General features: G+C 37.3%; 1 protein-coding gene across 1 annotated transcript in view; it reads left to right on the forward strand.

Annotated features, from left to right (window-relative positions):
- The window catches only part of LOC124258825, a 33,556-nt gene extending 18,448 nt beyond the window's left edge, over positions 1-15,108 (forward strand). Inside the window, exons 3-4 of the mRNA XM_046692918.1 lie at positions 1,014-12,844; positions 14,648-15,108. Of these exons, the coding sequence (XP_046548874.1) occupies positions 6,035-12,844; positions 14,648-14,734 (6,897 nt within the window). The 5' untranslated portion in view covers positions 1,014-6,034 and the 3' untranslated portion in view covers positions 14,735-15,108. The remainder of the gene's footprint in view (positions 1-1,013; positions 12,845-14,647) is intronic.
- Positions 15,109-15,440: the final 332 nt, after the last annotated feature.

Here is a 15,440-nt window from a genome sequence, read left to right on the forward strand (position 1 = left end):
TAATCTGTAATGAATGGTAATTCAGAATTCTCAAAATGACACACTTTTTCTCTAACCCTGGTTCTTGTCATACCACTTGACAGAAAAAAACAGTAACTATAGTCCGTTTGGCTCAAAATCGGACTGATGAATTGCAATCTAACTCGAAAACTATGAAACATATAGTACTCAATGAAGCAATGATCATAATCAAAACATCAACTCTGTGATTTTTTCTTCAGAATTTATGTCCTAAAAATAAAAAAGTTGTTTAACAAACTATCATTAAAATCTTGACACAGTTCACTATTTGTTACAAGGGAGGGGTGCAAAGAGAGGAACAGCCAGGTGTGCAGAAAAGGATGGAGACGGCTAATGAATCAATGACTTTGTCGGCACTTGTGCACGTGCTCTCCGCGTACACCTGGCTGTTCCTCCCTTTGCAGTCCTCCCTCGTAACAAATAGTGAACTGTGTCAAAATTTTAATGATAGTTTGTTAAACAACTTTTATATTTTTAGGTCATAAATTCTGCAAAAAAATCACAGAGTTTGTCTGATGTTATGATTATGATTAGTGTTTCATTGAGTATTCTATGTTTAGTTATTTTCGAGTAAGATTGCAATTCATCGGTCCGATGTTGAGCCAAACGGACTATAGTAAGTGCTTCTTTGCTAGTAAAGAATTATTGGTAAATTTACAGTAACTAAAGGATGAATACTTAGTTGGTGATAGTTAATTTATTGTCTGCTAATAAATATAAACAATTTTTTTATGGACAGATTTTTATTGTATGGAAGTGATATTTATTTAACGTCACATCGGTAGTCATAAGTGAGAATTTGATACAACTCTATCCAGATATATAAAACACGAAACATGTATTTCAGTATAAAGCAGAAGCTATGTCATGCATAGCCTGCATGCTTCTGTCACACAATGCAGCAATCAATATGTAACCCTAAAGAAATAATTTTCTGTTAGCTCCTGTATGTGGAACAAGATATTATTGTAAATATTTTGTCATATTTGCAGAATGAAGATAATTCAAATTGGAATCAATACACTTGGACGGATAATACATGAGAACTCTGATGATATGTTATATATCATCTTGCAGCATTGGAGACTGTGTCATTGTGCTTGCATGCACTCTGAATACCAGCCGTTCAGAAACAACAAATCCTTAAGAAACATTTTGACATGTAGAGACAAATACTTCAAGCAGTTTAGAGATGGACAGATACAACTTCATGTTATCAGAAAGCTCAATGATTTGTGCAAAAAAGATCATTTCATTGCACTATCATTTCTTGATCCACTGGAGAAGCATGACAGAATAGTCAAAAGCATGAAGCAGTATCTAGGTGAAGTAGAAGAAACTGATATTGAAGTGAAATGTGTCTTAGAAGTGCTCATTATAATGACTGAGAATGCAGCCATGGAGATACCTTCTCTTCAACAATTGATGTACAGAATGCAAGGGAAGGCAAAGGACTTTGAGATAGGACTGAATATTGCCATGAAAAGCATTGTGGACAGGTCTTTCTTTGAGGATTTCAAAAGCATGTTAAACATATGCAAAATGGACAGATATCTTTGGGAATCAAAAGTCTTCTTGAAAATGTATAGAAACTCGCTCAGTGCTGACTCAGTTTTACAGGGTGGTGGTTCATTGTTAGTAACAACTGTATGTGATCTGATGGAATTGACAAAAAGAAAATTTGAGACATACTGGAAAAGATTAAGCAGTGACAGAAACACTCCTATCGCAGATATTCACATTATATCTATTAAAGATCTTGAATGTGAAATACAAACAGCTGAGAAAGTAATGAACAGCTTTGTTCCTCAGCCGGTGAAGGATGCGCTACAGTTGGAATGTGACTACAAAATGTACATTGACAAGACAGACATATTGAAACGTTCTCTGAAGGTACTTAACCTTGATGCTACAAAGGATAACAAGTTTACCACAGCAGTATCAGCATTTAGTGCAATTGAAACACACAAGGACACCTTGGAATCACTAATTACTGCAAGTGAAACCTTTCAAGAAATAGACAAACTGATGGACCGGCACATTGTTGATGTTCTCAAAGAGTTTTCTGAATCAACACACCTTCTTGATTTCATTGAAGAAATAAAACATGAAGATCTTCGGAATCTAATTGATGCAGTTGAAGAACACTCTGAACAGTCAGTGCAGGAAGTAACGGTTTCATCTCTCATTGATGTACGGAGGTTCCTGAGACCATTAATTGAATGTTCCTTGCAGCATTCAGTACTATTATTTCTACAGACTGTGCAGAAGTCAGTTGAAGCAAATGAACTTACAAAGTTAGACAACAAACTGAGGGAGTGTAATACTAATCTGCATGGCTTGCGTTCTCTCTACCACAATTTAGCCAACAGAGGTGAAGTGACCAAGGATATTGTAAAAGCATTGACTCGTGATCATAAGGCAAGCTTTTCATTCACAATACTGAGCAGGAGTAAGGTTCGTATTGTGTTAAAGTACAGAGCAGACAAAGGAGAGAAACTATTGAATTCAAATGAATTGAATGATTACAGAAGCAGAGCTTTACTGTTAGTTAACACAGAATCTACCGAACAAGACACAAGTCTTAAATCTGCACTGAGTAAATTTACTGAGTTGGTTGATTGTGCTGTAGCAATAGCAGGACTGTATGAACAGTTGGTTTCTACTGGGCATCCCAGTTATCATGTTGGACATGTCATCTCTCAGGAGAAAAAGCACCTTGCAGGTGAGGAGGAAGGACTGAAATTATTTTTATCTGAATGGAATGAAGCTCTGGACAAAGCAAGGGAGAAATGGTATTGGTTAAATCATTTCTATCCAGAGCAAGTTACCCAAGTCAAAGATTTCCTTGAGGGTGGGTTGAACAGGGAAGCACTGTTTTCATTATTTCAAAGTGCTGGATGCACACCTGGCAGTTTAGACACAGCACAAGAGTTGTATTCACAACATAAACTAAGGATGTCAGAATGTGATGAATTCAACTTAAATGCCATTGGTGCTACATTAGATGACATTTTTGGAAATAGCATTGTTAATGGTCAAGAGTTTCCTGAAGATGAAGACTTTGACCCAACACAGGTACGTCCTCTGGAGAGGGTGCAAGAGGGTCAACTGTATGTCCTCAACTGGAGTGAAAGTAATGCATATATCATTCCTACTCTGATGACTTTGTATAGGAACACCACAGGATGCATACCATGTCATCATCAAGTACTTTTCTGTACTGAAAATACAACATGGGAAAGTATACAGCTGTTGCTCAACAGATCAGTTGGAGGCAAATACAAAGGATTTAAGAAACAACTTTACTGTGTTGTTAATGCAGAGAAATTGAGAAATGAAGTGCAGTTTCAACTTGTATACAAACTAAAAGAACTTGGAGAAAGGATACAATATCTGGCAGTCATTTGTAGAGGAAACATCAATCATCCTCTTGTGAACCACTTTTCCAAAAATATCCATAAACTAAGACCTATGTTAAACAATGCACTCTCAAAAGGCATTCAGCAATTGTGGCCTGATGTAATTGTTGTTACATCTGATCTTCCAGGTCAAGGAAAAACTGAACAGGTTCAATGTGATGCTTTTAATAAGGGGCTCAGTGTTGTGACCCTAGATGTTAGTGGTAATGTTACTGACATGACACTGATGTCAGAGTTAAAAGAGATTTCACTGGAACGGGACAACCTTTTTCATATCAACATAGGAAATGTATCTAATTCTGAGGAAATTGACATTTTCATCTTCAAACTCTGCATTCTGAGGTTTATGTCTTGTGGTGCTAACATATTTCCCTGTACAACTAGGCACTTACGTATTGAGATAGCCAACACAATCAACCACACTCTGGAAAATGATTTGCAAACCAGTTGCTATTTTGAAAAGAAAAGACTTCCTTGGCTAAATTTTACAAATTTAAGAGTTAGTCAGGAAGTTGGCAGTGCAGTTCAAGTTGTTTGTCACTATCTGCAGAAGCTGAAAGATGGTACAGTTGATTCAACAGATATGTATTTTGCTGGTGAGAATATTGAAGCACCACTTCGTGAAGATCAGTGCAGAATCCTTCTTAGAGAATGTTTTTCTACAATTGGAGATTTGTCATTTTCAGTAGTAAACATTTTGTTGAATGTACTTGCCGATCAGTTGAAGAAAATGTCCTGCAGTTTGTTTTTGAGGACATCAAGTTTGTATTCCATGGTTGGTGACAACACAGTGAAGAGTTCACTTGTAGAGACTTTGGTATCTTCATCAACTGAATTTGCAACAAGATCAGTTGGGCCATGTCGGCAGGAACAAAAACAGACTGTTGTATGGACGAAAAGTGAGAAGTGTGTCCCCAGAGGCAATAGTGATATGACAACTGCAGCAACAATGGCTGATAGAGTGCAGGGCATGATCCAGTGGGAGGATAGCAATCACTTAATTGTAGCTTTCCACTCTCAAGATATCCAAACATTTTCAATCCTGTATAGAGACTTGAAAAAAATTCCAGACCATGTCAAAACTCTCTTTGAGACACAGATGAAGAAGGAACTACCTGATTTCTCAGCGCTGCCTAATTCAGAGTTGAAGAACATATTGAAACATATTGCAGGATCACTTGATGAAACCAAAATACCTGAGTCTTATGAAATGACACCAGACAACCTGCTAAAAATGATCCTAATTGTTATGAGGATAAAAGCACATATCCCAGTGATAATAATGGGAGAAACTGGATGTGGAAAGACCAGCTTACTAAGGTGCCTTGCAAGTGTATGTGGTATTCATTTCATTGCCAAGAACATGCATGCAGGCATTGAGGAAGAAGATGTGACCAGTTGTGTGTTAGATGCAATGAAGATGTGCAAAGATAATTTAGAAAGCAAGTGTGGCTCTTTTTTGATGAAATAAACACATGTGATCATTTAGGAATTTTGAATGAGCTTCTTTGTCACCACAGATTCAAGGGTCAGATTCTTCCACCAAACCTTGCTATAATGGCAGCTTGCAACCCTTACAAGACACGAAAAGAATGTAACATTTTAACAGCAGGACTTGTTACTAAAGTGAAAAGTGATGAACAGTCAAAACTTGTCTACCGTGTTCACCCTTTGCCAGAGAGAATGGTAGACTATGTGTGGGATTATGGCAGCTTGACAGAATCAGATGAAAAGGCATACATAGGCAGTATGGTCGCAAAAACTTTGGAATCTCTGCCCTGTGAGTTACTTGTAGATCTATTGGTAATGTCACAGAAATTCATAAGGCATGTTGAAAATCATCCCTATTGTGTTAGTTTGAGAGATGTGAATAGGTGTAGACTCTTGGTGTCCTGGTTTAGAGATAATATGCTTGCACAAATCTCTGATAACAGCAACAGCACAGATGAGAGGGAAACAGAAGCTGTCATAATGGCTTTGGCACACTCGTATCATTCAAGACTAAATGAAAGCAAACATAGGGAAGAATATCGACAATATGTACAAGGCCTTTTACAAAAGCATGGTTTAAATGTTGGTGATGAATTTGTTCTGGAAACAATAACGAAAAATCAGAAGGCAATCCTTGACAAGATGGAACTTCCTGATGGCATAGCCAGAAACACCGCACTTCAGGAGAATGTGTTTGTCATACTGGTTTGTGTCCTGAAGCACATACCAATATTTGTTGTTGGTAAGCCTGGGTGCAGTAAATCATTGTCACTACAGCTTCTCAAAAGCAATCTTCGAGGGAAAGATTCCAAAAATGGCTACTTCAAAAAGTTACCTCAGTTGTATTATGTGTCGTATCAAGGTTCAGAATCGTCTACATCTGATGGAATCATAAAGGTTTTGAAAAGGCACAGAAATACAGAGAGCATAACAAAGAGGAAGATGTGTTACCTGTTGTAATACTTGATGAGATAGGTCTTGCAGAAGTATCTGCATATAACCCACTAAAGGTCCTGCACAGCCTATTAGAGCCAGAGAGGAAAGAGTTCCCAGATGTTGCTGTTGTTGGAATATCAAACTGGGCTTTAGATGCAGCCAAAATGAACCGTGCAGTACATCTTTCAAGACCAGATATGGTTGTTAAGGAGTTGTACACTACAGCAGTGTCTATTGCTGAATTCAGCAGTGAAGCAAACAAATCCAAATCGATAGACAGTACCACATACTCAGATTTGTCAACAGAAGTTGACTGTGTTTTGGAAGCTTTGGCATATGCGTATTTTGAATATGTTCAAAACCAAAACATCAGGAATTTTCATGGTCTCAGAGACTTCTACTCTTTGGTTAAATTTATTTCTCGGGAATCAGAATCTCAGTCATCTGGCCTGAAGAATAGGTTTCAAGTTGTTTTGAAAGGACTTTTGCGTAACTTTGGAGGTTTGGAATCGGAAATCAAATTTGTGATTCAAACATTCAACAAACACTTAAAACGGATGACAAAACAAGGACAACCTGTGGATCTGACAGATGAATGTTTTCCATCATTATTACAACTTATTGAGGACAACATCAAGGACACTTCTGCTAGACATTTGATGCTTATAACAAGAGGAGATTCATCTCTAGGCATTGTTGAAGATCTTCTGCGAATGAACAGGCGTCCATATATCACTATCTTGGGCAGTTGTTTTGATGAAGATCAGACAGACCACTACAGCTACAGAATCCTCAGTAAGATTATCTTTTGCATGGAACAAGGAATCACGCTTATTTTGAAAGATCTGGGAAGCATCTATGGAAGTCTGTATGATATGCTTAACCAGAATTACACAACAGTTGGGAGCAAAAAGAACTGCAGAATAGCACTTGGTGCATACAGCAACCCATTGTGTCAAGTGGCTGATAGCTTTAGGTGCATTGTTCTGGTGGAAGAACAGAAAGTTGACTTGTCAGATCCTCCATTCCTAAATCGCTTTGAAAAACAAAGACTAGTTATGAATGATGTGCTTGCTCCTGAAGCAAAGGTGATTGCTGCACAACTGCAGTCATGGATTGAAGACATTTCCAAAGTATCAGGTTTTGAATCCATGAGTCCAACAGAGCTCCTTCCAATATTCAGTTCAGATCTGATCCCATCATTGGTACACAGTGAATACAAGAGTACACTTGATGACAGGGATGATTTTCGAAACATGTGTTTGCAGAAGATTATCAAACTCTGTACTCCTGAAGGAATAATTCGGGCTGAAAATTCAGCTTTGATGACAAAAGAAAAGAGTCTTGTAAAATCAATAAGAGAACAATACTTTTCTCTGCCAATACATGATGGTTTGCAGACATTTTTGCAACACATGTTGGAGTGTTGTAGCACTGGAATATATGCAATCATATTTACTCACAGTAACATATATGTTGACCTTCCAGCAGTTACCCAAATCAGTACCTTGCATGCCCAGTATGAAAAGCTGGGGTCATTCAAATCTGAAAAGCAGCTGTCAAGTAGCATACAACAGTTTTGGTCTGATACACATCATAACTGGCTGTTCATACAAGTGTCACATGTTGATCAACAACATTTCTTTCTGTTAAAATCCATCCTTGAATTGGAACAGAACAGATATTTATCAACAGAAACTTCTGCAGGGATCATTAAACATGTAGTTGTCATCATACATGTGGACAGGACTACACAAGGCAGCCAAATAGGCCTTGTGAACTTTTTAAGTGGATGTGATATGGCGATAGTCGATTGTCTAGAGCCTCACATTATTCCACTGAAAGACTTGCTTCGTGGAACACTGGCAGATATGGCTCAAAGACATCTGAGAAAGAGTGGGATCACTTTACAAACTCTATTTGAAGCTTTTGTGTGCATACGATACACAGAAAAGTCTCGGTCCATAGACAGTATTAAATCAATGACCAATTTTGATACAGTTGTGGATGTCTTTTTTGAAAGAATTGAGGAATGGATCAAAGAGACAGAGTCTATCAGAGAAGATAGGAACTGGCAACTTAAAACTGCATGCAATATTGTGAAATTGAAAAACTACATGACATTGCAAAATGCACTTTTGGAAGAAATAAAATCAACACTATTGCATCCAGTAGCTGCTTTAGTGTTTACCATTGAAAGACTAAATGGGTGGGATTGTGTATGTACAGAAGCTGATAATGCAATGAAGCAGGACAAACTGGGGCTATGGAAATGCCTTGTCTTGAATAAAAATGTTGTTGACATATCAGGAGTTGCAGAACCGAAGGGACCGGAATGTCTCCCATGCAAAATGTCAACCTTTGGCACAAAATTCCCTTTTAGTATGTACTTTATTCATGCTATTGAAAGTCTTGAAAGTATATTCTTGGATCTATGGAGGGGCAAACAAACTGAGGAAAGTGACTGTATTGACAAGGGAGTTACACAGTTACTAATTGAATCATTCAGAAAACATGTAAATACTGTTGCCACAGATATGTTTGAATACAGCTATGGAGAAGAACAGTTTGGTGACTACTTTCATGATTTCTGTCAATGGTTCACAGCAAAACTGCCTTTGAGTATGTCAGAAGATCAAATGATTGACGTTACTGGTCATGCAGTAAGAAGTCGTACCTATCTTGACAGAGATGCATTTGACATGTTTGTGACTAAACTTCATGTAACAGCATGGATTTTTAAGTATCAGTTGCAATCAGAACTAATACTTGTTGATACCTGTCTCACACAGCTGAATGTATCACTTGATGATATACTGAAACATACTTATCAACTGACAGAAAAGGTTAAGAAAATTGAGCAAATCAAAACAAGTGTGTACCATGAAGAACAAGATGACAATGGAATGGAAGTTACAGATCATGATCAGCCAAGAATTGAAAGGACAGTGCTGTATGAGGAAGACATTATTTTGGATTTAAAAGGAGACCATCATGACAGAACAGAAGAAAGATGTGTAGACCAAATCAGTTTGCCCATAGATGATAATGGAGAGGATGAGAAACAGAATATGGTGCAATCTGCTACTGCAAGTTGCCAGCAAGTTACATGTGTCCATGAAACAATGGAAAATATGGACACATGTGTAGAGAAATCTATTGGTGAGGATCTAAAGGTCCTGCACACAGATCCAGAAGTAATTCAACCTGGTGCTGAACAGTCAGATATGTCTAGTGGTGGGAACAATATGAGACCTGAAGCTGTTGAAATTAGTGGAAGTGATGAACAAGATGATAGGTCATTAAGAAACTCAGTTGAAAGCTTAGAACACAGCACTGATTCAGATGCAGCAGCACACCTTGTGGATCTAGCATGCCGATATCTCATACCATCACAGGAACTGAGCAAGGTACAAACTGTAAAAACATGGCAGAGGTTGGTCAATTTAGTTCTGTCACTCACTTCAGATGTCAGTGTCGAGCCTATGGTATTACAAACACTTCGAGTATGCAGTGATATGGCCTCTCTCATCATTCTGCCTCATGGAGTAAGTGAAACAGATTTCTGGGATATAGGCAGTAAGCTTTCAACTGACACCTTAGATTCTGAACATTCTGTGCTTGTACTCCAAGACTTTGTGAGAAAGGTCAGTTGCGATATACCTTCCAAAGATTTGAAGCATTTTCTTGCATCATATGCAAGTTGTTGTCTTATGGCTAATGCAGAAACAGATTTTGCTGAAACATTGTCTGGCATTTATTATGATTGTGGGGAGGATGGAAGTGATATTGCCTTCCTGGGTTCAGTACTACATCACTTAATCTACTTGCAATTTGAACATGATCCAGAAGAACTGATGACAGATAGCTTACTGGAGAATGAGTTTTTCAAAATACTCGACCAGTGGTTGAGAAGAAGCCAAGCACAAGTTGAAGATTCCCCACTAGCCTGTATTATTGTCGACCTCTTGCAAAACCACATATTTGCAAATGTAAGTGAAAAACTTCAAAAGGAACCATCCGAGTTTCTTGACAAACTTCTTGAGCTCAAGAGACAATACATGTGTTCACAGAAAGTGACTTTTAAATCTCTGGTTTTTGTAGCATATCTCAAATCAGCACTGCAATGCCTGGTTACTTCAGTTGAAGAAAACAGCCTAAAAGATAACTCTTGGCAAAAAGTAAATCAACTTTTTGAAGGAGAAACCCTTTCTACAACAAGCAGAATCCAAGGAATGCAAACATATTTCCTCAAATGTCTGACAAAGGGAGGAGGCATAACAGCATGCATTAATATGAAAATACATTTTTCCAGTTCCTTGGCATATCTGACTTCTATTAAGCCAGCTTCAGATAACTCAGAGAAGTTTCTAGAGCAAAATCCAATGGTACTGTCTCACACAAGTTTGTTCTCTGATATAGAAAAGGCAGCAAACTGCCTCCTTGAGGGTGATATGAAGCCATTTCAAACTCTGCTACAGGAGAAATGTGGTGATGTAATTTACAGCCTCTTTGCATATGCGTTGAACCAATTCTGTCTTGCTTCCAATGCAAGAACTCTAAACAGATCAGAAGAAGATATATCACAAAAACTTGTACAAGAGGCTAAAGATCAACATATGCCTGATCATCAGATGAGACTGTTCTCAAAGCTTTGTCAGCAAGAGGAATTTAGAGTTTTCTTTCTCCAAGTTCCGTCTACTGTTACTGAGTACCATATGGTATCTGTGATCATAGACACATTATCAACAATAATTTCTGCTGCACCAAGTTTGGATTCTGAAGTCGGTCTGCATGTTCTCCTGGAGTGCATATGCAACCCATGTGTGGGTCTCAAGAGGTCTATCCCTGGATGTTCAGATGAAACTGATGCAGTCACTAAATCATCTGTTTACTTCTTAGATTGTGAATGTGGCTACAGAAACGCATTCAAGGTGGAAAGCAATTGTCCAAACTGCTCAAGGAAACTATCACAAGATCAAGTTATGACTGACCTAGATGTTTCAAAAGTATCATATGATTATTATGCTTGCAAGACACTGATCTGCTGGCAAACAGTGCGTGGCATGCCACAGGTAGTGTTCAGGGTACTTCAGTTCATATACTTCAGTTGCTTAACTGGTGCACTAGCCTTGCGATATACAAATGATGAAGAATTACAAACACTTCTATGCCTTGACAAAGATATGGATGTGACAAATCACTTTAAAAGCAGATTGTTATGCCAGTGGGAATGCCTGAAAACGCTTTTAAGTATGGGAGATGAACAGCTCAATCGTTTCATGCATATTGTTCTGAGGCAAACTTGTGTGTTCTTGACAGATGTAAAGTGGCATGTTGGCACAAAAGTTGAAAGAGACGAGTTTGAATTGCACATATCTGAAACTATTTCTGCCCTTGTGCAAAGACGATATGATGTTATCAAGGAAGATGTTGAAAAGTTCAAAGTTATCTATGGAATGGATGACTGGTCTCTGCAAGATTCTGTTTGTGAGGTTTTTGAGGAAGGAAAAAGCTATGAATCATTACCCCGCTTGTGGAGAGAAATCACTCAACCAAATCCTGAAAATTTGAAAATGCAATTTCTTTTGACAAGTTCCAGAAAGATGTTTCCTTTGCTCTCACTAATGCTGTATCATGAGCAAGAATTAAACCTTACAAAGCATATTTGGAATGTAATACAATGGCATATTTGTACAGTGAAACACATCAGTTACAGATACAAGAAAAGAGAATGTAGCAAGAAAACACTTGCAGATTTCAGACATTCTCTTAGTAGGGGGAGTGAACTCACTGGCGAGGAAGTAAAACAAACCTTAGATGACTTTTTGCAGTCTTGGATGGAGATCATAAAGATGAAGTCTCTCCTAGACATGTATGCTGATGATTTGGGGCCTTTAGAAAATATCCATCCAAATACTGAACTGCAAAAGTGTATTGTTGTGAATGAAGAATCCCAAGTATACAAAGTTTTAGAAGTTCTTATAAGAATGCAAAATCGCATCTTAGATGAAGCAATGACTGTAACACTTCTGCAAGATGTGTTGTCAAGTAGTTTTCTTTTGCGATCAAATACATGTGCTACAGTCCCAATAGTGAAAGTAGAAGATATTAAAGTGCAGCACATCATGAAAGGCCCTGACTTTGATGAGCTGTTGAAATTCTCCCAATGCAACACTAATTGTGGACATGGAAGAGAAGTGACATATGATTTTTTTCAGATAGAGAAAGACATAGCAATTCAGTGTCTTTTGAACAAAGCATACATTGACATTGGACAGAGTTTCCCAAGTATTTCTTTCTCTGGTGAAATCCAGCATACAACATCATTCCTTCTTCAGGAGATTGAACAACTCTTAGAACAAGAACCCTTGAGTCCTGAAATGGAACACTTAGTGGACAAAATGGATCCAGCTGACCGTAAAGTGCTTATGAACTACTTAGAGATGACTTTTTGTCTGGTAAAAAGAACACCAGTATCTCCCAAAGACAGGAAACGTTTCCTGACTGATTTCCTAGATTCGTGGCAGTATCTCTTTCCTTACAGGGTCCAAACTATTCATGGCTTTTGTTCAAATATATATCTCTACAATATTGTTGCACTGTATGAAGCTGTAGAAAAACACATGGCCTCCGATGTTGTGGACTCCCTGGAAGACAAATTCAGGAAAGAGATTCCAAGAGAAGCAATAGCAGCAGTCAGTCAAGTTGTGATCTTCGGTGATCTTGATTTCCTTCAATCTTTGGTGACAGCACTTTCAAAATATGCATACAGATATTTGCAGTCAACAGATGCAGATCCGGAGCAACAGCTTTCCGATCAGCTTAAAAACTCTTCTTTGTGGCCTAAAGGTATAATCGAGAGAGTATATGCAGATGACACTGACGAGGAGAAGGAAGTTGGCCTATTACCACCAAGCATATGCGCTGAACATATTTTCCATGTCATTATGTACTACAGAAAGGAAATAAAGGTAAGTTCTGTTACTGAGCTTTTATTCAATTGCACATGTTGCATATAATGTTCTATATGATTTATGTAAATTTGGGACATATTCTTTGTAATTTCGTACTCAGCTCCACCTCTATTATACTGTTGCCATAAATCCTGTGTTTGTAACTGCTATCACTAAACTTAAACTAATACTAGTCTAGTCTTCTTATAAGTTGTAATAGTTATTATGTTCTTGGGGCATGTTCATGTGACTGTAGTGATCAATTGGTGTTTTTAAGAATAGTGTCATCATTTTTGGATAGCTTTGGGTCCACATATGTTGTTCTGGAAGGGCAGAGAGGTTTCTTTTAGGTAAATGAGAGTCACTGTGAATTATCTGCCCTATGACAAAGAAAGCTTTACAACTTAACTTTTCTAGGCCTTTACCAAAGATTGAAGAAAGGAAGCAGTTTGGAAGTAAATAGACAATTACAGCACTTCATGAGTCATCACCAGTCACACCACAGCTTAAGTCGTTCTTATCTATTCCCACATCTCAGTATCAATCACTAGAATTACTCATGGCATTATTGGAGAGATTAATTTACATGGAATCATCAAGTACCAGTATTGTTCATGCAGATTGAGAAGTTGAGACAGGGAGGGGCTATCAATGCAAATTTGGACATACTCCAAGTTCAAATGGTTACAATGCTAGCAACTGCAATCTGTCACAGGTACTGTGAGTTGAGTTTGGACAAAAGACTTGTTCAGCAGCTTGTGAGTGCACCGTTCTTTATTAACTTGAGAGACTGCTCAACTATAACTGGTGTCACAATCAGAAGAGAAAAGAGACCAGAAGTGACATCATAGATATGATGTAATAAATTAGACTAGTGATGTGCATATACAATGTAGATATGTGACATATACACTAGTGACACAAAAGATCTAAATGTGATGTATACTAGGTAGTCATAGAGGAATTAACGTTAAATGTAGGACATATGTCAATTAAATGGCATATCGCAGTAGTGTATCAACGAACTCACCAGAGTCCAAAAATGCAGCAGCAAGACTCATCACTGGTGCAGGCAAACATTATGTACACTGCATTGGCTGCCAATAAGACAAAGAATTGTTGTCAAGGTGCAGTTCCTCTGTTATGGAACCAACCACCTGAAAAGTTATTTGAAAACCAAACACCTGAAAATTTGAAAAACTTGTCAGACATCATTCCATTCAAAAAGAACGAAAAACAGTTCTCTTCAACAGAGCATTTGACCAAGCACCTCAGAGCAAACCTTGGATTCAGGTGCTATACAAATTTTAACATTATTATTATTATTATTATTTAAATGATGGCCTTTGAGAATAGAAGACATATAATTTTGAATATCAAAATATGACACAGGGTGTGCACTAGAGAGGTAGAGAACTAGATGTGATAGAGGATCAGTTTTGAAGTTAGAAATATCAAACAATAATTATTGTTGTGTATAATTGTAAGAATTACATCACAAGTACTCACTCTCACCTCCCAATCATCTGTCCCTAGAAACGAGATGTTAGAAAGAAGTGGGGTATCCTCACTTTGGGCACAAAAAGAGCAGGAAAACTATTTTTGTATAGCTGACAGTAAAGACTTCTGTTGAAAGTCTTTCATGCTTTTCGGATGACAGCAACCACAAATACAGGATTTATGACAATGATGTAATAGATGTAGCATTCACAGGATTATTAAAAACTGATAAGTATTGTTTGATACATGTGCCTAATAAATACAGTAAATTTTAATTAATATGATTCTAATCAAAAGCCAAGTCCTTATGTCATATTTCAGAAACAGGAACAAAAGGCAAAATATGGTGATGTTCAGCACAAGCAGAAGCAGACAAAGGTTCTCAAACCAAAGAAATGGAAACGCTAAGGCTTTTTGGTTCTAATCATTGTGCTACACTGCAGCAGCAGCTGGCACAATTGTTTTTGTGGCACTTATGACAGAGACCTCTTATAAACCACTTGAAGAATATTTATGAATATTATCTAATATAATGTTCAAAACCAAATCTTTATAGACCAGTGTGTTCAGAACCCAACTCTTGTTATGATTAAATCATTTCTTAACCATTGAAGCCAATTTGTAAATAATTTTAGTTTATGAAGTATGTGATAAATAGAGTACCAAAACGATGAAGATATTATTTCTTTCATTTGTGTAAATGAAGATGCAAGAAAAATTTGAATCATGGATAGTATATTGATTTTGTATCTACTGTATGTTATGTTGTAAATAATTATGACCTGTATCTACAATATGTTGTAAATAATTATGAACTGGATATATGATAAAATCTTTCTTGTTATGTGACATGTAAGAAAACCTGTTTCATGGATAGTATATTGATTTTGTATCTACTGTATGTTATGTTGTAAATAATTATGACCTGGAGATATGATGAAATAGATGTAGGGAGAGTTTGTAAATGTTTTCAAATATAATGTTCAAAACAAAACCTTTTATGGACCACTAAGTGTGTTAAGAATGCATCTCTTGTTATGAATAAATCATTTCATAACAGTGATTGGGATAGAGAACTTTGACAATGGGTCATTTCAGGTTTATTAGCTATTTT

Source organism: Haliotis rubra, unplaced genomic scaffold (assembly GCF_003918875.1).
Source record: "Haliotis rubra isolate DU_JTF1 unplaced genomic scaffold, ASM391887v1 Scf70, whole genome shotgun sequence".
Classification (NCBI taxonomy): domain Eukaryota; kingdom Metazoa; phylum Mollusca; class Gastropoda; order Lepetellida; family Haliotidae; genus Haliotis; species Haliotis rubra.